Source organism: Salvelinus sp. IW2-2015, linkage group LG10 (assembly GCF_002910315.2).
Source record: "Salvelinus sp. IW2-2015 linkage group LG10, ASM291031v2, whole genome shotgun sequence".
NCBI lineage: Eukaryota > Metazoa > Chordata > Actinopteri > Salmoniformes > Salmonidae > Salvelinus > Salvelinus sp. IW2-2015.
This window is the reverse complement of record NC_036850.1, coordinates 19,157,872-19,182,392: the sequence shown is the minus strand read 5'-3', so window position 1 is coordinate 19,182,392 and position 24,521 is coordinate 19,157,872. Positions and strand designations below refer to the sequence as shown.

The following is a 24,521-nucleotide window of genomic DNA, read 5'->3' as shown; positions in this document are numbered from 1 at the left end:
TTATTGTATTTTTATGCCTTCTTGTGTTAAAGACAGTTATACAAACCAATAATAATAAGAAAATAAAATTATATTGTGCATTAAAAGGACACCCTACTTTCAGTGCAATCAGAAGAGATACTGTACAACCTAAGACATACAGTCTCATTCCTGGTTAAGTCCCCTTTTTACAGWGACATGTTTCTTTTACACKGCAATGGCTGGCTCATGAGGAGTTGTAATAAGAACCAGTTAGGCATGATGATCCAGGAAGCCAGTTAAATCTTGTCTGATCGTACATAACAGGCTTCTCCAGAATGAAGAAGCTCAGATTGATGAGGTGGAAATGGTTCACACTTACACACAATTGCACTCCAAATAAATATATCTATAATTTATATGCATATTACGTTTACAAATAGATCTGCCAATTTGATATGTGTTACATCTCTATAGTATTTTTTTTATTTGCACAATAAAATCATCTTTTTAACTAATTTATATTTTGAAATAATTATTTGAATTTGTGCAAACATACAACAATGAATTGTCATCTTTTTTATTTGGTTTTTGACTTCGTCTAAACTGGTAAACACTACAAAATAAGTCTACCGTTTGATGGTCATTGTGTCTGCTGTCTCTAGGAGTAGTCCTGGTCCTGCCTGTAGCCATACGGCCCTCCCTCTGCCTCTTCCTGGACAAACTCCTCCTTCTTATCCCAGCTGTYAGCCCAGCCCCCGTTCTGCGTAGTRGCACCRTACGTTTTGGCCGGACCGCCGCCCAGGGCACCGTAACTCTGGGTGATGTCGCCCGTCTCCTCTGCCAGCTCATCCTCATCGATGAAGCCACACTTCTCATCGCTGGTCAGCTCTGGGTCGGCCCACGGCTGCTTCTCTCCAGAGGCAAAGATGCCATAGAAGATGACTCCCCCGTAGTGAACCAGAGCAGCGATGAGGAACACCCACTGCCACTCTTCTCGAGTCTTCATGTGGACAGATGGAATATAAAGTGTCTTATACAAAGTCACAGAGAATTGTAGTTCTATCCGATAATGAATCTACGTTTAACCATAATGTTTTATGGACTTTCCAAGGGTAACAGAATGTCTTACCTTGTTTTTTGTCATGGCACCTACGATCAATGGGCATACCATGCCAGACAGGGTGCCCACACCGTTGGATATGCCCATAAGGATACTGGCATAGCGTGGAGCAATGTCTAAGTGATTGACGTTGAATCCTGATGGAAAGAACGTTCAGAATGAAATACAAGGTTTTCAGTGTGAAGTTACTGTCTATAAGACAGATCTCTAAGACAACAATTGATTAGCATTTGATTAAATAAAATCAAGTGGTTATAGTTCTTGTGGTTTAACTGATTTCACTATAACCTAGACCTCGTTTCAATCAAATCGAGTGTAAACCCGCGATGGCCGACATCTGCATAACAACTGTTGTTATGAACTGACAAATAAGTGAGTGGCTGCTGTTGTGTCACAAATCACTCCCTTCCTTAGTATCTCCACTTCGTTAGAAGTTCAAAACGCCAATAGAATGTGTAGGCTAATGCATGTTTTAATGTTAATTTGGATGGGGGGATTCATTACCTATCAGACAATAAAACATCACGCATTCGAGTGTTTTAACTTGTAACGCGGCTGCATGAACTTCTAATTATAAAGTTGGATTATGAAGTTGGTTGGTTTTGTACTTGCATCCAATGGGAGTGTCCGCAATAAGCTGACGCAAGGAGCCGCTTGTCGATTTGACAGCTATAACACAGTTCCACCTCAGACACCAACAAAACAACTGATATGTGGGTGTCAGCTAGCGCAGATCTGATAGGCTCTAGCCCTTACGGTCTCTAGAGCTTTCGTTCATTCTTGGTAGGTAATAAAAACCACCATTAGTAATTACCTTTTTTTCTTTAATTAAGACCACATCTCCCTTAATGGAGTACTAGTATGTGGATGTATCAAAACTACTGAAATAACCCAAACATAATATAAATGTAATGGAAATTAAATTGCTATGAAAACAAAGCACCATGCAGCCATCTTGTTGCAAAGGGAGTAGCTAGCCAGTGAATCTCCTCCCCCACACTGAGTGTCCTCTGTAGCTGCACACAGCCAGCCTGTATGGCAGCTCCTSTGGGACTTGTGCTGAATTATTAAATACTCCAGGAGAAAGCCCAAGAAAAATGAGTAGTAGAAAACCAAGGTCTGCCTTGCGGCCACAAGCTTMAGCTGGAATAGATGTTTGAGAAATGTGAGAAATCGACCCTGTTCCCTTTGTAGCTGGATATTGCTGATTACAAGTCCTTTTTAGACCACATCGGTGGCTGTGGAACGATAAATAGGCAAGTTAGTTTTTCATCATTAATCTTGTTCTGGAGGCAGCTCTGCAGAGTGGTCACTAGCTGGCAAGGCCACAAAGTCATAAAATCTGATTTTAAATAACCCTAACCACACTGCTAACCCTAATGCCTAACCTTAAATTAAGACCAAAAGGCTACGTTTTGTTTTCTTGAATTTTGACGATATAGCCAATTTAGATTTTTCAGCTGGCCCATCTAGAGGAAATCACTCAGTGCTGCTTCCATGGCAAGATTCATGACAATAAACATCAACCTGCAATAAATAGTGGCCATTCTAGACAGAATCTACGGTGTAGTTGGTAGATTTGTTCTCTGTCTACAAATAGTGAAGGAGGAGTCTCATACAGGCAGCTGTGATCTATACTGGCAGACTCTCTGATACCACGTGTTTAACAGACACTGACCTGATATGGCAAATCCACTGAAGCCCACAGCAAGGACCAGGAAGGAAATAGCCACCCCTTTGGTGTGGGAAAATCCCACTACCAGCAGCAGCGTAGCCTCCATGCCAAACCCTGCAGAGACAGACAGTCACACACATGCTACAGTAACCCAGGGGCTATGGGCCATCACAGTTGCAATTTAATTACAGTCACAAACAGAATTGCTTTGCTACAGTCATTGTATCACTATCATACAGATTATGTAAAAGCAGTACACATTTGATATAATTGTGCATGGTGTGCCGAAGGGGTTCTCTCACCTCCACAGTTCATGATCTTCCTGACTGTAGTGGTAGACAGGATGTTCCTGCTGCGTAGGTAGTCAGCCAACTGCCCTCCGATGGGCACAATGATTGTCATCACCAAGTGGGGCAGGGCAGACACCATGCCAACCTGAGGACAGGAACAGTTGCAATCAACATCCACATAGAGGTATTAAAAGGTATTAAAGTCAGTTAGAGCCTAGCACAACATTTTCACACATCCCTCACCTAGGCCTCGAGTACCATACCCCAGCAACACTGTTTGGCTAGGCTGGTGCCCTATCCTGGGAACGCTCCACTGGTCTCACCTTGCTTATCTCAAACCCAAACACCTCCTCAAAGTAGGCCGGCTGACTGATAAGCAGTAGGTAGAAGGTCCAGCTTCTGCAGAAGTTGGCCACGATGATTGCATAGACAGGCATGGAGGTGAAGAACTTTTTCCAGGGGGTCTTAAATTTCTACAATGGAGCAAAAGGGAGGAAAATACATGAGTTACCGGTGAAAGGGTAGCAGCAGTGAGAAAGAGAGAAACACATACATGCATGCAGCCTATAGAGAGTGCCTGTCTGCACATTCTGCAAGATTTATTGTATATTTGAAACAATTTAAAAGTAGGCTAAATGCTACAGCCCACACTTCTATGCAAAAGACGAATTGTTGTTCAATATTTAGTTTATCATTAGATTATTGGGTTTCTATGTCCTGCCTTCCTATAGGCTCTGAGTTGAAATAGGCTATGATGTTACGCTCCTATCACACAGCAATACTGTAGCTACCCATTCTGTCAAATATTTTACATAAGCTACCGGTCTATCTACTGTGTTGGCAGAATCTTTTCATCTTTTGCAGTAATTTATGCTGTAGCTGGCAAAAGAACTGTCAGTTTCTGAAAGAGAAAACAATGGCAAATTGTTGTTGACCTGTCAGCAGAAAGTTTGAATTCAACAATGTTTTGCATCGACTTTTCCCCAATCCTATTTACGATGGTCTGCCTACAAATTCTGAAACATTGTCTACTCGGAAAACCCCCATCTATTGCAGTACATCAACCTGGCCTCAGAGCCATATGGAATATACTTTACGTATTTCTGAGCACCTCCAAGACGTACTGTATCTAATGGTCTAGTTGCTTTGGACATAAGCGAAAGTAGGGAGGTTGGTCGGGGAGGATTGGTGGGCCAAAACAGTTCGGAACAGTTTGTGCATATATTTTGATGACATTTTGTGACTTTTTTCTTCATTGTGGACTGGCAAGGGTTTTTTCGGCTGTTTGGGCACACAAAACATTTTCTCCAGGCAAGCCAAAGTTGAAAGCCGAAGTGCCTGTCATTCATCGAGAGACGACTCGTCCTCATGCAAAAAAATACCAAACATCCTAGTCCGATGCAAAACTGCACGACTATGAAAATAAATGACCATTTCTTGAGTTATCTTAGATTAATTCGGACTATTTTAAGGAAGCGTATACTGGCTATGGCATCTCCAAATGGCCAAACAGTACTACTGATGCTTTTTCTCGTTTTTCAAACGAAGGACTTTTAAAGTAGTATGTGAGCACACTCAATCGGTTCACTTGGCCAAGCTTGGCTAGGCACCAGCCAAATTGAAGCATGCTGACGTCTTAATCCACGACAGACTAGCAATCCAAAAGTTGCATGTTCAAATCGCATCAGGGACAACTCTTGTATTTTAGCTAACCCTTCTCCTAACCCTCCTAACCCAATTCCCCTAACCAGCTACATCAATTCACGTAAACTTTGTCGTTTTAGTTCTCCTAACTTTTTGTCATTAGTTCCCCTAACCGCCAACATAAATTCTCTCCATAATTTTCCTTTGTTATTATGGTGCAACAAGCAACCTGGTCTCAGATCAAGACGTACAATACTATACGTCATTCAAGATGTCTGATAGGTTACGTCATCCAATTCGTATGCTATTGTACGACTGGGTAAGATGTATGATACTATACATCCTCTAATTCATAGAATATTGTACGACCGCTATTCTATTCATAATGCACCTAACCTCCTGAGACCCAGCAATTCATCAGTTCTTGGTCCGTATCTCTAAGTCCATACAAGCCACTGTATTAAGACCTGTTGTCCCTTTGAGAGGACATTATGGGCTTTTCAATGATATCACATGTGGGGGTGTGACCTTGACAACTTTATCTTCCTGGTTCTTAAAAAAAATGGATGTCGTTCAAAATGTACACATTTTATGGTAATTTTAAAAGAAGTGTGTGTAATTATAAATTATCATTTTTGTGAGTTTGATATTCAAATTGTTTCTAGTAAGTGGATTTCTCAGGAATAGTGAGTTGTCAGGACTTTTAATATTTTTTTCACATTAAATAAGAGCTAAACAAGAGCTTATAAAAAATGTGCTCTATAGTGGACACCCACATGCCGCAACTATGTTTTTCATCTACTTTACCCATTGACTGTAATATCAATTTTGTAATATTTACATCCTAACGACCGGTACAGAGGACAATTTTGCACATACAACAAAATATAAATAACCATATTTTTAGACCCCAAACAATTTTTTCCGGGTCACAGGAGGCTAACGTAACGTAACATACCATACTAAATAGAGTGTCAGCGTGTCAGAGATTGCCCTGAGACTATGTTGTGTATTACAGTCACCAACATAGGCCTACTTCAATGTAAAAGATCAACTGTTTACCTGTTCAATTCTACCATATATTATAAACCGTGCTGCCTATGGGATTGCAAAACTTGAAATATGCAGTTGAAGTCGGAGGTTTACATACACTTAGGTTGGAGTCATTAAAACTTGTTTTTCAACCACTCCACAAATTTCTTGTTAACAAACTATAGTTTTGGCAAGTCGGTTAGGACATCTACTTTGTGCATGACACAAGTAATTTTTCCAACAATTGTTTACAGACAGATTATTTCACTTATAATTCACTCCAGTGGRTCAGAAGTTTWCATACACTAAGTTGACTGTGCMTTTAAACAGCTTGGAAAATTCCAGAAAATTGTGTCATGGCTTTAGATGCTTCTGATAGGCTAATTGACATCATTTGAGTCAATTGGAGGTGTACCTGTGAATGTATTTCAAGGCCTACCTTCAAACTCAGTGCCTCTTTGCTTGACATCATGGGAAAATCAAAAGAAATCAGCCAAGACCTCAGAAAAAAATTGTAGACCTCCACAAGTCTGGTTCATCCTTGGAAGCAATTTCCAAACACCTGAAGGTACCATGTTCATTTGTACAAACAATAGTACGCAGGTATAAACACCATGGGACCACGCAGCCGTCATACCGCTCAGGGAGGAGACACATTCTGTCTCCTAGAGATGAATGTACTTTGGTGCGAAAAGTGCAAATCAATCTCAGAACAACAGCAAAGGACCTTGTGAAGATGCTGGAGGAAACAGCAACTTGAAAGGCCGCTCAGGAAGGAAGAAGCCACTGCTCCAAAACCGCCATAAAAAGCCAGACTACGGTTTGCAACTGCACATGGGGACAAAGATCATACTTTTTGGAGAAATGTCCTCTGGTCTGATGAAACAAAAATAGAACTGTTTGGCCATAATGACCATCGTTATATTTGGAGGAAAAAGGGGGATGCTTGCAGGGCAAAGAACACCATCCCAACCATGAAGCACGGGTGTGGCAGCATCATGTTGTGGGGGTGCTTTGCTGCAGGAGGGACTGGTGCACTTCACAAAATATATGGCATCATGACGAAGGAAAATGATGTGGATATATTGAAGCAACATCTCAAGACATCAGTCAGGAAGTTAAAGCTTGGTCGCAAATGGGTCTTCCAAATGGACAATGACCCCAAGCATACTTCCTAAGTTGTGGCAAAATGGCTTAAGGACAACAAAGTCAAGGTATTGGAGTGGCCATCACAAAGCCCTGACCTCAATCCCATAGAAAATTTGTGGGCAGAACTAAAAAAAGTGTGTGCAGGCAAGGAGGCCTACATACCTGACTCAGTTACACCAGCTCTGTCAGGAGGAATGGGACAAAATCCACCCAATTTATTGTGGGAAGCTTGTGGAATGCTACCTGAAACGTTGAACCCAATTTAAAGGCAATGCTACCAAATACTAAGTGAGTGTATGTAAACTTCTGACCCACTGGGAATGTGATGAAAGAAATAAAAGCTGAAATAAATAATTCTCTCTACTATTATTCTGACATTACATATTCTTAAAATAAAGTGGTGATCCTAACTGACCTAAGACATGGAATTTTTACTAGGATTAAATGTCAGGAATTGTGAAAAACTGAGTTTAAATGTATTTGACTAAGGTGTATGTAAACTTCCGACTTCAGCTGTATATAGCCTATATATTTACTAGGCTACAAGGTCCACTTAAATGAGAGATGCGCATTGTAATTTGTTGTATGGCTACTTCAAGAATATGAACCTGTCATGGCAAGAAAAGGTGAGGAATTTATTCTGCAATGGTTATGAAAATAAAATAAATAGGAAAAGATTCCTATGTCTATATGTTAGATTTAAAAAATTTAACACAGATTTTCAGAGATGTGAGATGTGCATCCGCATGGTCTAAAGTTTACGGATAGGTTAGCACATTGTCTCAAGTTATATTTTTTTTATAAATGTGAACTTTTTTGGCGCATGCACACTTTGTGGTATATTTTGGACATACTCACAGTTTATGCATGAGACCTCAGGGGAGCAGAGATCAAAACAAGCCTGAGTAGGAAGTGGGGCATAGCATCATCTCCCAATTTAATATCATAGGAATCGATTTGAGGAGAAGTGGACTTTGAAGACTTTGAGAACTCTGGCATAATATCACTCAGAAAATGTAATGGCCTACTAAAAAACTTTGTCAAACTTTCACACAGATTTGGATTATTTCACTGAAACAGAGAAGCAGGGCATGAGGTTAGTTGAGTGAAAGTTGTTTGAAACCTTTCAAACAACTTTTATTCAACCAACCTCAAGCCCTGTCCCTCACCTCAGCAGGGCCCATGAGCTTGGCACTCTCCCCGATGCTCTCCTCTATGTAGACTCGTTCCTCCTGGGTGATGGTAGGGTGCACAGCAGGACTTTCATACGACACAAGGATCCAGAACGCATACCAGAAGATCCCAAAGCACCCTGCACAATGATATTTGGATTGTTAGAAAGGATAAATAAAATATGGGTGGTGGATTATGTATATCTTCTAGTCATTAGGGAACCAAGCAGCAAAGCTACAGAAACCCTGTTGTAAATGTGTTTTAATTGTATCATTGTTGTATGTGAACATGTGAAAAGCTTAGATTGGCCTATACGATAACATCAAATTCATAAAAGGGAGTCTGATCTTTCAGAAATCCCCCATAGACTAAACCCAGGACAGAAAGGCCAAATTCATCTAGTCCAGGGTGAGATGGAAAATTATTGGAGAACAGTCCCACAAAAACAATGGGAAGAAATCAATGGTCTGGATGTCTGAAAACATCAGCAACCAGCTTTAAAATGTTCTGAAGATTATGTACTATGCGCAACATATTTTCAAATAGGTTGTTGGTTAGAATGTGAATAAATTATTTAAAAAACTATTTGATAGCTATATAAAAATAATAAAAGTTGAAAACTCTATATATGCTCCCAACAATTGAGTGGGTAAACTTAACCAACGTTTTGGCACACAGTGCCTTCTTCAGGATGGGTGTGCATCAGCTCATGCTTTTTACATTTGAAAGCTATAACATCGCCATGGAACTCTATCTTACCATAGAGATAGAACACAGAGGACCAGCCTGAGTACTGCACAAGGATCCCTGCTAGAGGCATGGCTATGACAGCACCAGCATAGGAACCTGTAAGAGGAAATGGTAGAGAGGAGGAAGAGAAGAAAAAAGAAATCTAAATAGACAAAGGAAGTACAACTACTGTACCTCTTGCTTCACTACCATAGTGTGACAGATAAGATACTATTGAAAATAATATTTACCACAGAAGGAGGTGGTGGCCAGGCGACTCCTCTCCAGAGGRGGAGCCCACTTACTCCAGATCCCATGGCAGGCTGGGTAGGTCACTCCCTGGGTAGGTCACACACACCACAGAACCATGAGCAACTAAGAGTAGGTAACTGGTTCAAAGTAAATCATAATGCTGCTATTATTCTTAAGATATAATGAATAAAATGGCCAGACAATTCTGATCATCCTGCTCCTTGTGGCAATAGCAATGGATTCTAGCAACACTGCTTAACATTTAGTATTTAGCATTTTATTAGGATCCCCATTAGCTACTGCTAAAGCAGCAGCTACTCTTCCTGGAGTCCACACAAAACATAAAACATGACAAAATACATGTACACAAGTACATCACAAGACAGAACTACATACATTGTAAATAAGTCTACACGCTTTCATACATTTATGCCTTCATAATCATGTGATTCATAGACTACTGAATGCAGGTGAAACACACAACAATGGAAATACAATAACAAGGAAGTGCGTTGCAAATAGGCTGACACTTTTCACTAATTTCCCATGATGTGAATATAGCAACCGTGTTCCTCTGAATTCCCCTGACGTGAATAAAGCTACCTTGTTTCTATAGTTACCGCCCTTAATAATTGATATCCTGGGGTAAAGCTAAGTATAGACTTTTTACAGTTACCACACACAATGGGTTAACAAATATTCTTTTTTTTTTTTTAAATATACAGTACCAGTCAAAAGTTTGGACACACCTACTCATTCAAAGGGTTTTCTTTATTTTTCCTATTTTCTACATTGTAGAATAGTAGTGAAGACATCAAAACTATGAAATAACACATATCTGATCATGTAGTAACAAAAATGTGTTAAACAAATCAAAATAGATGTTATATTTGAGATTCTTCAATGTAGCCACCCTTTGCTTTGATGACAGCTTGGCACACTCTTGGCATTCTCTCAACCAGTTCCCACATATGCTGAGCACTTGTGGGCTGCTTTTCCTTCACTCTGTGGTAGCCATGCTGGTGAAGTGTGCCTTAATTTAAAAATAAATCACAGTGTCACCAGCAAAGCACCCCCACAACATCACACCTCCTCCTCAATGCTTCATGGTGGGAACTAAACATGCAGAGATCATCCGTTCACCTACTCTGCGTCTCACAAAGCACAGAAGTTGGAACCAAAAATCGTACATTTGGACTCATCAGACCAAAGGACAGATTTCCACCGGTCTAATGTCCATTGCTCGTGTTTCTTGGCCCAAGCAAGTCTGTTACTTGAACTCTGTGAAGCATTTATTTGAGCTGCAATTTCTGAGGCTGGTAACTCTAATGAATGTATCCTCTGCAGCAGAGGTAACTCTTCCTTTCCTGTGGAGGTCCTTGTGAGAGCCAGTTTCATCATAGCGCTTGATGGTTTTTGCGAATGCACTCAAGGAAACTTTCAAAGTTCTTGAAATTTTCCCCATTGACTGACCTTCATGTCTTATAGTGATGATAGACTGTCATTTCTCTTTGCTTATTTGAGCTGTTCTTGCCATAATATGGACTTGGTCTTTTACCAAATAGGGATATCTTCTGTATAACACCCCTACCTTGTCACAACACAACTGATTGGCTTAAACACATTAAGAAGGAAAGAAATTCCACAAATTCACTTTTAACAAGGCACACCTGTTAATTGAAATGCATTCCAGGTGACTACCTCATGAAGCTGGTTGAGAGAATGCCAAGAGTGTGAAAAGCTCTCATCAAGGAAAAGGGTGGCTACTTTGAAGAATCTAAAATCTAAAATATATTTAGATTTGTTGAACACTTTTTTGTTTACTACATGATTCCATGTGTTATTTCCTAGTTTTGATGTTTTCACTATTATTCTACAATGTAGAAAATTGTACAAATAAAGAAAAAAACTGGAATGAGTAGGTGTGTCTTTTGACTAGTACTGTATGTTTTATTTGTCACATATACCTGATAGGTACAGTTTTACAGGGCCATCCAGTAGTACGGCACCCCTGGAGCAAATTAGGGTTAAGTGCCTGACTCAAGGGCACATTGACACCTTGTCGGCTCGGGTATTTGAACCAGCGACGAATCGGTTACTGGCCCAATGCTCTAACCGATAGGCTACCTTTCCTGGGGTAACATGTAATCTCTTATCCTTGTAAAGCCTTTTGTTAGTTGCCACCCGCTATGGGTTTCATTAGGTAAAATTAAACATTTATGAACATGAAATAACCACACACTGGGCACAGATGTCATTTCAACATTGATTCAACCAATGTGTGCCCAGTGGGCAGGCCTTGAATCTTGAGCCTTGTTACAGTCTATCGCCCTTAACGGGTTAGCTGAGATATAGTGTAACGTGTTACAGTACCACCTGTTATTGGATTCATTAGGTAAAATGCAACATTCTTTTGTCATCTTAACCTTGTCTTCTAGTCTTTCTTCACGTCCTTCAAATACCTCCCCCATTTTGGCCCAAATGATTAATACATATAAAAAAATAATAATTAAAACACGAGGTTGCACACAACCATTTTAAAGACTAAATGTAGGGAACTGTGTTATTCAAATAGATGGTTTCAAACAGATTGTCACAGAATAATGGGAGAAATTGTAAACATAAGACATACTGATAATAGATTTGCCTGCACTGAGCTGACAATCACAAGAGATGATACTACTAGATATGAGCTGCCATGGTTGTAAATCAAATATGATCACAAACAAAAACCAACATACTCTCTTCATTGCCTTTTTGATTAACGTTAATAAGAGACACAGTGCTCTGAGCTAACTGATGAGCCTCTCATAACACTGACAATGCTGCTGCCATTAAATGTTCATTAGCTGCTAATTGGAACAGAGTGTGCTATTTGAAAATGCAATCTGCATGGACATGCTAGGAGGAGATTTATCCTAGCTATCCACTGGACTGATCTGAGATCACTATATATGATTCACTTTTAGGTCCTCCTGTAAGCTCATGGAATGTGTACCACTCCCAACTTAATTAATATTGCTCTACTTACTGAATATACCCAAAACACTGAAGCCTTTACTTACAGAGACAAAAACAAGACATAACCAGATTAGCCTTTGTCACCTGATGGCTCATTCAAATCAAGGACCCACTGGGCACAGACGTCAATTCAACGTCTATTCTACGTTGGTTCAACGTCATTTCATTGAAATGATGTGGAAACAACATTGATTCAACCAGTGTGTGCCCAGATGGGAGCTACTGGTCCAGTCTCACCTCAGCCATCAATGCCAAACACATAGATGTGCTGTTGTTATTGAATTACACCCTTCATTATCACAAGACAATCATTTGAACCCTATTTCTATCACTCACAGCCAACACAGCCTATAGACAATTATTTTAAGAGAATTATTGCATTGAAAGTAGTTAGTAATGAGTCAGACTTGTGAGAATAAATACACATTTCCATTCTCTGCAAGATAATGGACAATAAAGTATTAATCTAAAATTCCATCTATGGTGTTCAAAATGATTCTCAATGGTTGTCTCTGGTGCCAGGATGGTGTATCGGTGTAAAGTACTTAAGTAAAAATACTTTAAAGTACTACATAAGTAGTTTTTGGGGGTATCTGTACTTTACTTTACTATTTATATTTTTGACAACTTTTACTTTTAATTCTCTACATTCATAAAGAAGATTATGTACTTTTTACTCCAAACATTTTGCCTGACACCCAAAAGTACTAGTTGCAGTTTGAATGCTTAGCAGTAGAGGAAAAAGGTTCAATTCACACACTTATCAAGAGAACGTCCCTGGTCATCCCTACTGTCTCACATCTGGTGGACTCACTAAACATACTTTTACTCAAGTAGAATTTTACTGGGTGACTTTCACTTTTTACTTGAGTCGTTTAATATTAAGGTATCTTTACTTTTACTCAAGTATGACATTTGAGTACTTTTTCCACATCTGATCGGTTTAGCTGGATATGTTTTATTATGACACTGTGAATGTAGCCTGCCCTTCAGTATCAACATGGCATCATGTTTTACTGTACAAGGCAGCCGCTGCCAACATCTCATGTTTCACTATGCCTACTGGACAGTGGATTCATGAGCTGCTGATATATCAGCACATTGTCTTTGGGAATATGATTCTGGCTAGACCAGCATTTTCCTAACTGTGGCGTTACTACCAGAGAGCAGAGCAGATATGTTTCAGCAGGTTTATTGGTTTATTCGGATCCCTATTAGCTTTTGCCGAAGCAGCAGCTATTCTTCCTGGGGCCCACACAAAAACATAAAACATGTCAAGTAACAACCCACTGGGCACACACTGGTTGAATCAACTTTGTTTCCACGTCATTTCAATGAAATTACATTGAACCAACAAGGAATCGATGTTAAATTGCCATCTGTGCCCAGTGGGAAAACACTGATACACTGATAGACAAGAACAGTCACACAAATTAAAAAATAAATATATATAAACAATACAACTAAAGAATAATGTGTGTGTAGATTGTGTGTGTTAGAGTGTATAGATTGTGTGTGTTAGAGTGTATAGATTGCGTGTGTTAGAGTGTATAGATTGTGTGTGTTAGAGTGTATAGATTGTGTGTGTTAGAGTGTGATAGAGTGTGTGTGTGTGTGTGTGTGTGTGTGTGTGTGTTTTGTTGTGTTGTTGTGTGGTGTGTGTGTGTGTGTGTGTGTGTGTGTGTGTGTGTGTGTGTGTGTGTGTGTGTGTGTGTGTGTGTGTGTGTGTGTGTGTGTGTGTGGTCATTTCATCCATCCCTATTGTGCCATTTGAGAAGTTGTTTTATAATTTTTTTTAAGGTAATTTTGCTGTTTGCTTGAGTAATTGGAGATGGAAGGGAGTTCCATGCGATCATGGCTCTGTATAATACTGTGCTTTGCCGTCAATTCGTTTGGACTTGGGGACTGTGAAGAGACCCCTGGTGGCATGTCCTGTGGGGTATGTATGGATGTCTGAGCTGTATGTTATTTGATTATGCAGACAATCTGGAATTTTCATCTGTTGATCATCAGTTAATCTCTCATCAACTGTCAACCAGGAAAGACTGGCATGTGCAGTTAAGGGCAAGGTGTGCTGCTCTGTTTTGAGCCAGCTGCAGCTTACTAGGTCTTTCTTTGCTGCACTTGACCATATTACCGGACAGTAATCAAGATGGGACAAGACCAGAGCCTGTACAACTACAGTTCATTTTTGTGTAAAAAACGCAGAACATATTTTTTAGAACAGACAAAGGAGGGGACTCTCCCACAACAAATACCCAGCTGCAGATCAATACAACAGTCTCATATTTCCCCAGGGTGCATTCTGGCTGTTGTACTGTCTCTATTCCATTGCCTCTGACATACTGTAGCCTAATCATAATCGAAATACCACAAAGGAAAACTGTCTGTTTTCAAAAACTGTGCTATTGACAGGATAAGCATACTCAATCTTAATTACAATTTGCATATAAAAAATAGCTCTCCAGAAATGAGACTTTTGAATGAAAGAACTCCTTACCTCCACCAGCCCTTGCAATACTCTCACAAAGATGACCAGTCCATAATGCGTCCGTGCCGCGGAGGGGATTAACATATTGAGCGTCGAGGTAAGGAAAATGGCAAGACCGAAAACCCTAAAAGAAACAGAAATATACACATTTGCATATATCGTATGTCGTAGGCCTATACATCATTTTGATAAACAATGTGTCCAGTAGGCCTAGTGATTTATTTAAGCTGTATTTATGTCTTGGCCAATTTATTCTTCAAAGCATAAAACAGAAATAGTTTAGGCCTAGGCCTCTCATTGACTTCATGTTTAATTTATTAATCTCAGATTTTTTTTATGGCCATCCGGGCTAAATTCAGCAGGGACCCATCGAACATATCACATTCCACACTCATTTACTGGCTTAATATCGAAATGGAGTTAGTCCTATTCAAATAGGCTATTCAATGTAATTTCTCTATCCCATTTTCTAATGGTTATAAGGCCTATATTCGGCCTGCTGTTCTTCTTCTAATCAAATGGCCAATCTTACGTCCAAAATAAATATATAGATAATTTTCTTGTAATTTCTTTTTTCATGTCAAGCATTGGCTAGTGCACCGTTAACTTCTCAATTTACGTCAGATAGCAATAACTCAATTGGAGAAATAAATTAAAGCGTGATGACAGGGAGTGCAGACAGCAGACGACATTGGTTTGAGCGCAGCTGAGCCAGTGGAGGCAATCCCTAATGAATAACACGAAACGTGCTATTTTCTTTATTTTTGTCACGTCTTGTAAACACCCGGAGACCCCGCCTCCCACCCGCACGCGGGGGGCAACTCTAATCCGATTGAGGTAACTCTCTGGCACGAGACAGGTTGATTCGATTACAATCTCAATGTCAATCAAGAAAGCATATAGACAATAAACATGTTATACATTAAACTASATTATACAAATGTAATACATCGTGTATATTTAAATAGCCCGCTCAACAAATAATAATATTGTATATACTAAACAAAACATATTATGATGCCAAATTGATTGTTTTTCTTCATGTATATTCAGGGTATAAATTGCGATCACCAATTATGGACACTACTATTATGAACAGTGGACCAAAGACCCACTAAAATATATAGTAATTGAACATAGATGTCCTATTATAATATCCTATATTTAAATGCTGCTCATGCCTCATTTAAACTAGGCCTAAACCTTATTTATAAGCCATGTTTAGTGTGCACCGTGCATATGAGCGTGAGTAAGCCTTTGGCGACGAGGACCGGGCTGGTCGCCATGCCCCCAGAATGCAGCAAATTAGACACGGCTCCCCCCGGAGACCTCATTAACAGGTGGCAGAAAGCCCTGTGGACCGGAGCGACACCGTCAAATCTCAACAGCCCTGCCAGCGTCAGCGGCTGAGTCGCTCCCTCCCAAATTAATTATCCATTAATGGCCTTCTCCATTGCAGTCACACTGGTTACTAGGCCTACTGTCTGTTAAACCTTGGGTCGCAATACTAGCCTGCAAATCCTCCCTCTCATTTACAATAAAGGTCGAATTGTCATAAAAATTTGCAACGTCCAATTAAACCCTTGTGGGATGCCATTGTGTCTGCAACATTTTCAGATCATTAAAATGTTGATTTTGTTAGAAAATTCGTTCATCACATAATTTATTTTGACGGGAAAAGGTGTGATAATAATGCGTTGAAAACCGATAATATATCCAGGCTTCAGTAATCTACATCTACGTCATCATCACAGTTGCTCGGATCTTACATATTGGGTACATCTCTTGATGACTAAAATAAATCGGACCTATTTTAATTTTTTTCTTGAGGGTCGTTCATTTCATAGTGATGCATTTTAGTAACCAATTGAATAATAACGAATATATCGCATTTGAGACTGTGAGAAGGAATACGAACTTTTGTAAAAATAATGAATGAATGTAGGCCTACCTGTTAGCTGCCAGTCTCGAGCATATGTACCCTCCCGGGATCTGCGTCACTATGTAGCCCCAGAAAAACGAACCATGGATCATACCGACTGTCTCTGGGTCCCAGTTGAACTTTGCTTTCTTTCCAGTGAAATAAAAACAAAGACAATAAAATAAACAATACACAATCGATGGAACATCGTAATAAATCCCCTTCACATATATAATTCCATTATAATTCAATAAAATAATTCACAAAACGTATAAAGCCGTATAATAACCTTAATAACCAAAGCCTAAGGTCTCATATCATAACAGGAAATAGGGATATAGTGAGTAGCAGAAATGTGAGCTATAATCATTACTATCATATACGGTACATGATGTGTAGGACACACATGCTAAATGCTGTGTTATTGTGGAATACAATGGTTTATGGTTGTGGCATACCTATTATGGCTGCACTGAAAAAGCATGGAACAAAATTAATCTAGCTATGAAACCAATACATGAAGGGAAATGTTCTGTATCTGCCTTTTCTTATTTTTTATTTTCAATATAAGGTCAAGTCAAGTGTGAGAAGATTAGGAGACCTCCAACATCTGGACTATTTGTAGGGACGACAAAGTATGGAGCAGGAGGGCGGTGAAATGATGTTGACGTCAGTAAAGAGTGCACCACACACACCTCTGTGATGATGATCTTCCCATCTTTGTGAATMGTGCTGTTGTTGACCATTCCCACGATGGCCACGCCCAGATTGCATCGGATGCCGAAGGAGATACAGAAGCCTAGACCGCTCATGATGGCGATGATGTATCGGCGGGGCAGCCCAAAACATGTGCAGTCGCACAGAGGTGCTTTCTTCTCCTGGGCCTCAGAGGGCCTGCCGTCCTCTGTTAGTTCGATAACTTCACCAGTTCCCTGTCGCTTCTCCATCACCCTTCAAACAGCCAGATAAAAAGTCATCAAATTTCCTCGATTAATCAGCCTCAAATTAATAGATTAGCCTACGTTTGATATTTGAATGTTATGAAAAATAAAGGCATTTTAGTGTAGCAAAAATTCAGGCCTGCAATTAAGTTAAATGATAGACCTACATGCCTATATATTATAGCCTGCAGCCTTCAAAATATGGCCTGCATCATGTCCAATAATAGTCTTTAAAATGTAGAAGTTTTTGAAAATAAGGAAGAAGACTGATTTCTATTTTAAAACCATCTTCTTTGGATAGCGTACTGAAGCATCATTTTATTAGGTCATCTAGGTCTGCATTACATATCTATGCCTATTCAATCCGTTGTTTTATGAGGATAGTGTATTCGCCCCAACGACTGGGGGCGCTATTTGATGAATGATAACCAACATGATTCAGAACATGATAACTAACATGATCCAGAAAATGTTTTAGTTTTTTCATTAAACGAAAAGTCTACTTTAGCAAGGTAATTGAGCAACTATTAATAGAAAATAGCGCTGTATGTTAGCGGCACCAGGTTCAATCTCATCGAATGCCAAAAAAAGCATCGTAGATTGGAGCAAGAAGCGAATGAAGATGCCTCCACCGCATTGCAGCAACCGCTCACCTTCACCCTCATTTGCATTCACGGTTTGGGCAGTTGCTCATCTCTCCAGGCAAACATTCACGCTGCGGTTTCAAATGCATTTATGACCATATGCACAATTCATTCGTTTGCCAAATAAAGCTTAGCCTACAGTTACAGTATTAGGCCTATACCTAAAAAAATGATGTAAAATCGCCATAAGGAAAAAATTACAAGAACTCTCTATCTTATTCACAACGGTACTATAACACTGACGATAGCTAATTATGCACTCCTGTTTAGAATATACATTTGGAATATCAAAACTATTATGTGTAATTTACATGAACTACATTAATGTGATCATTTCGTTATGTCCAACGAAAAATACATATTTTTAACGCAACAACATGCAACTGTTATTTCATACAACCTAAGTTTAAAATGGGACTTGGAATCCAAATAGGCCTATCGAAGGAAGCAACAATGAATCGAAAAAAAATCCAAACCAAAACGAAATAGATTCATTTAGAGCTTCAACAATACATTGATTGACATTAGGCTGCAACTACAAGCATCAGAATAGATGTCAAATGTTATTGGTCACATACACATGGTTAGCAGATGTTAATGCGAGTGTAGCGAAATGCTTGTGCTTCTACTTCCGACAGGGCAGTAATATCTAACAAGTAATCTAACAATTCCCCAACAACTACCTAATACACACAAATCTAAAGGGGTTAATGAGAATATGTACATGTAAGTATATGGATGGGCGATGGCCGAGCGGCAAAGGCAAGGTGCAATAGACGGTTTAAAATACATTATATACATGTGATATGAGTAATTTAAGATATGTAAACATGATTAAAGTGGCATTGTTTAAAGTGACTAGTGATCAATTTATTAAAGCGGCCAGTGATTGGGTCTCAATGTAGGCAGCAGCCTCTCTGAGTTAGTGATTGCTGTTTAGCAGTCTGATGGCCTTGAGATAGAAGCTGTTTTTCAGTCTCTCGGTCCCAGCTTTGATGCATGAAGCCCTTGCCACTTAGCAAGACAAATCAGCTAGACGTTTAGGCTACTAGCAATAAATCGATACCCATCCGGTAAATAATGAAAGAGATAACCTCCTGTAGTTGTTGGAGGGTTTCAGTAAAATATTTAAAATATTACAGGGACCCGGTCACAAGCCAATTGCAAACGAAGATAACACTCCGTGGATTTGTATCTAATCGCATACATACTAGGCTAGTTCACGGCAAATGCTTTTCACAGCTATCTGTTTAATGCATTAATGTATTGTTGACTTTTTCCACATGCATCAAGGTCCTTCCTGCGCTTTCACGAGGTTATGCATAATTTTCCCACTACGTCTATTAGAGGCGTGACCATGACTGCAAGCTGTTTGAGATAAAAGTAACACACTTCTCGGCATAGGATAGGAACGTACAGTAGTCTACTACCATTACACCACCATATTACACCACCATATTGTAGGCCTATCACTTGAAAATACAGAAATCATAACCAGCCCTATGTTGAAACATGGGTTAGCCTGCATATAAAACAGAATTTCAACACCTACTTGTACATCTGCCCCAGGGTCTTCGCCCCAAATTCCTTTATCCCCTCTTTGGCTTCTCATTCTGACGGACTCCATATCCAAATTTGATGTTTTTCACAAAAATGTCTATTGTTTAAGCTTCATGTTTCAGTACAATGTGACCGAACAAACCGGTGGAGCAAGCGATGTATCTGATTTATTGATAAGTAAAACAGACAAGATCTGTAGCCTATCACGCGTCGATCGCTGTAAAAACGCCTACATATGAGAGAAATCAGATGAGCTCTGATTCCCCATTCCCCATACAAACTAATCGTTCGCCTCACGTACAAGTGCATGCAATCGCATCCCAATGAAAATCAACAGATAATTCCTGAAGCGAACGAAAGAGAAAAACGTTAGAAGCGTCTACGGTGATATCCATATAATTTAAACAAGAAACAACCAGTAAAAGCGGGAACTAGCGGTGTGTGGAGTTGCTTCTATAAACCACAGAGCTGGGCGCGCGCGTCTCAGTGGAAGAGCCCAGCTTTTCTGACGTCGCGAGAACCTCTGGCTGTTCAGCACCAAGGTCAGCGACAGCCTCGTGCACACTATCTGCGCGTGGTGCACGCCGCATCCCCATTACTGATCACCAGAGCGATATTCAATATAGCCTACTGTCCTGAAAGCTATTGTTGTTATACTGTAATCGACTGATTTAGGGAGTGGTTCAGGCTGGAATAAGAAAGGATGGTTTGATTGCATTTGGAAATCATAACCTTACAAAGTGTGAGGGCTATGCGTGGTGACATACAAACGTAAGTCATTTTCAGTTTTACAACCTTTCCCAATATTTGTTTTTATATCAGGCATGACGTCTACATGGAGCCTACATAAAATACTGTCTTATCCTCCGGAGGGCGGTGCTATGGAAACCAGATGAGGGCTGGATTCCCCTCACACACACACACACACACACACACACACACACACACACACACACTACTGTAACTATAGCATCAAAGGATAGATCAACGTTTTTTTATATATTTTTTACATATTTCAAGAGACTTGCGGTTCCACCACAATTCATTCTGAAGTTGGGTCATTGTGAAATATTAAAATGTGAGAGCCAGACACCTTTGAGAGACACATGGAAATTCTTAAAGAAACTGGCAGCTACCTAATGTGAATACAGTATAAATGGATTGGGGAACTGACGCCATCTGGCGGGCACTTAGTATAATTCCTGTCAGGTTTTTGCATTAGGCCAGTGAGACATCCTCGAAGTACACTACATTTTACATGCAGTACTGGATGGGATGAAAACGTGATAATATATATATATATATATTTTTAAACCATGATATTTGATTTGAACTATTTCTGATATGAATAGGCTGCTATTGTCATGCCTGTATCCTCCCAGATACCTTAGACCCACTTAAATTCGCATACCGCCCCAACAGATCCACAGATGATGCAATCTCCACACTGCCCTTCCCACCTGGACAAAAGGAACATCTATGTGAGAATGCTGTTCATTGACTACAGCTTAGCATTCAACACCATAGTGCCCACAAAGCTCATCACAAAGCTCATCACTAAGCTAAGGACCCTGGGACTAAACACCTCCCTCTGCAACTGGATCCTAGACTTCCTGACGGGCTGCCCCCAGGTGGTAAGGGTAGGCAACAACACGTCTGCCACGCTGATCCTCAACACTGGAGCTCCTCAGGAGTGTGTGCTTAGTCCCCTCCTGTACTCCCTGTTCACCCATGACTGTGTGGTCAAACACGACTCCAACACCATCATTAAGTTTGCTGATGACATAACAGTAGTAGGCCTGATCCCCGAAAACGATGAAACAGGGAGGAGGTCAGAAACCTGGCAGTGTGATGCCAGGACAACAACCTCTCCCTCAATGTGAGCAAGACAAAGGAGCTGATTGTGAACTACAGGAAAAGGCGGGCCGAACAGGCCCCCAATAACATCGACAGGGCTGTAGTGAAGCGGGTCGAGAGTTTCAAGTTCCTTGGTGTCCACAACACCAACGAACAATCATGGTCCAAACACACCAACACAGTCGTGAAGAGGGCACGACAACACCTTTTCCCCCTCAGGAGACTGAAAAGATTTGGCACGAGTCCCCAGATCCTCAAAAGGTTCTACAGCTGCACCATCAAGAGCATCCTGACCAGTTGCATCACAGCCTGGTATGGTAACTGCTCCAGTCACCCAAGTCATAGACTGTTTTCTCTGCTACCGCACGGCAAATGGTACTGGAGCGCCAAGTCTAGGACCAAAAGGCTTCTTAACAGCTTCTACTGCCAAGCCATAAGACTGCTGAACAATTAATCAAATGGCCACCCGACTATTTACATTGACCCCCCCCCCCACCACCCCTTTATTTTTCACACTGCTGCTACACAGCGTTTATTATCTGTGCACAGTCACTTCACTCCTACCTAAATGTACAAATTACCTCGACTAACCTATACCCCCACACTTTGATTCGGTACCGGTACCCGCTGTATATAGCCTCGTTACTGTTATTTTATTGTCTTACGTTTTATCATTTTTACTTTAGTTTACGTGGTAAATACTTTCTTAACTCTGTCTTGATTAAGAGCTTGTAAGTAAGCATTTCACGGTAAGGTCTACACTTGTATTCGGCGCATGTGACAAATAAAGTTTGATTTGATTTGTATTATCCTATTCTATACATGTTTGTTTGACAATGTTTTTAAGATTTCTTAGTTATACAGTAATTGTAGTGCACACATTTAAAATCCTGAAATATTTTATTTAAAAGGACTTACATTATCAGAATGTTGTTAATAAGGTCAATAGCCTTTCATGCAAAACAAGCAAGATAACATATTTAGACAACACAGACTATGATATAAAAAAATATGAGTTGTGAAACATCATAGGAATAGAACAATAGAAAGTTATTGTTTTTGAAGAACATCCCAAAAAGTAAACATAGACATTTAAGGCATTGATCTACTGGTCATGTACTATGGCTTCCACCCTGCATGCAAGAAGGACATGAGGAGTCAAGAGTCTCCCAATGGATTTTGTCTGTATGGCTGAGAGTGGTGTTAGTCAAGCACTGGGATATAGACAAGCCTGAGATAGTGATGTACCATGTGACTTTGAAGTTGAAGTTATACCAAGTAAAATCGTCCAGGGGTATAGTTTCCACCTTCAGCATGAGAGGCTATTAACATTTATAAAACAGATGAACCTAGAAAAAGCCTACAAATAAAATCAATATATTACAGAATTAACTGCATTATAAGACCTAATCCTACATTGAGCAAACTATACTTTACAAATGTAATCTGTACAACAATCTAAATAAGTGATTTGTTTACTGGACTTAATGTGGCAACTACTGTACATACCCCAACATTCTTCATGTGTATACAGGCTGTGATAAAATAGTGTGAACTGATTGCTGTAAAGGGGACATTATGCAGGTTAAATGATGCATGTTTCCTTACATTGAATGTCTATGGGACACAAGATTGTGATGCATACTCGGAGTCTATATACTGTATAGCTAACACCTCTGTTTGCACAAATCACACTACAGTAACTTGAAATCGATTCAATAAGCTACAGTCCCTTTTGAAATGGAATTTTATAAAAATTGCTTTGAGACATGTAATCTAAAGTCAACTTTCCTTTTAATATGAGACCATCCAGACATGTTGGAATGATTGACATTAAACAGTAATAATGTAGTGGAGTTTTCTGTCTGAAAGACTCATTTTCTAAATAAAATGAGTCCCATATAAGTGCTCTGTGCTAAAACAAAATTAAAAAGAGAAGGCCTCCCATTGTGCTACTGAGTACAGATATAGAGTATGACTGAAAAAGCAGATAGGAATGATCAACTTAAGTGAGTAATGACTAACAGGGCTGAGGAATCTGATTTTCCTGCTTACAATGAGTTTGATAAGTGTCAAAATAAAGCGCAGATAGATACATGTGCAAGTAACACAGGCAAAAACACATTTGGGTCCCACACCAGAAGAAATCACACATACAAGTTGCATATCTCGCCATAAATCTAAACAAGGAAGAGGAATGCAACCCCAAAAACAGGGCTAATATTTTGTCTGGTATGACTTAATATGCCACTCAAAACATTTCAAACTGAGTGTAGATTATATCCACTGGAAAGGGCTCTATCAGACCAAACATACATACAGTAGACATATGGGTGTATTACCGCCTTGGACCATTACAGTATCTCTATCTATCATTACCCAGCTGAGAGAAACAGTTTTTAAAGGGCCACTGCAGTCAAAATGCTTTTTTCCTGTGTTTTATATTGCAATTGTACAACAGCTGATGAAACTAACACTCTAAAAGTGTGAAAAAATGTGATCAGTGTTAATTCCTGATAATCGCTGGTTGAACATACAATCTACACAGGACTTCCTAATCATCAGGTTTGCATGGATGGGAGTTTCAGCTTTCCATAGTGACATCAACATGTGGTAAATTGGTTGATAGACCAAATACAAAGAGAGTTCCAAACCTCTCTGCCAATAACATCTAGTTTAGAGTTTTCCCCTTGCCACGCAGACTACTCCCAGACAGTCCTAGCAATTATTGTTACCTAGAAATTATTTTATATTGATATACAGACAGTTGCATTGGGCTTTTAATTTACAGTTTTTACATTGACTCCCATGAAAAGATCTCAAATACATGACAGTAATGAAAGGAAAACACATACAGCCAAATTGAAGCAGATAACATGCCAACATTTGAAGGCAAATAAATTAGATTTTATATGTTACATTCTATCAAACATGCATATTACTTTAAAGGTAATTCATTAGATAGCTGCCGATAAAAGCCATGGGATATCTTTGGCAGTCTTTGCTGGATATGTTAGTAACATATTATGACATTGTGGATAAGGTGAGCATTATATGACAT

The 24,521-nt window shown here is 39.7% G+C and overlaps 1 protein-coding gene across 2 annotated transcripts; it reads right to left on the bottom strand.

Moving 5' to 3' along the window:
* LOC111969469 (vesicular glutamate transporter 2.1) lies at window positions 1-20,091 on the bottom strand. Of its 2 annotated transcripts, XM_023995635.2 has the most exons (12): window positions 19,596-20,091; window positions 17,154-17,409; window positions 16,489-16,607; window positions 14,547-14,661; window positions 9,025-9,112; window positions 8,804-8,890; window positions 8,041-8,183; window positions 3,370-3,519; window positions 3,059-3,191; window positions 2,760-2,870; window positions 1,091-1,218; window positions 1-961 (listed from the first exon to the last, which is right to left on the bottom strand). In XM_023995635.2, exons 1-12 carry the CDS (start codon window positions 19,601-19,603, stop codon window positions 620-622), a joined length of 1,680 nt encoding a protein of 559 aa, XP_023851403.1. In that variant the 5' UTR covers window positions 19,604-20,091; the 3' UTR covers window positions 1-619. The 2 variants fall into 2 exon arrangements, with proteins under 2 accessions (XP_023851403.1, XP_070301542.1); XM_070445441.1 differs by lacking the exon at window positions 19,596-20,091 and having other exon boundaries at window positions 16,489-16,603; window positions 17,145-17,228.
* Between the last annotated feature and the right edge of the window lie 4,430 nt (window positions 20,092-24,521).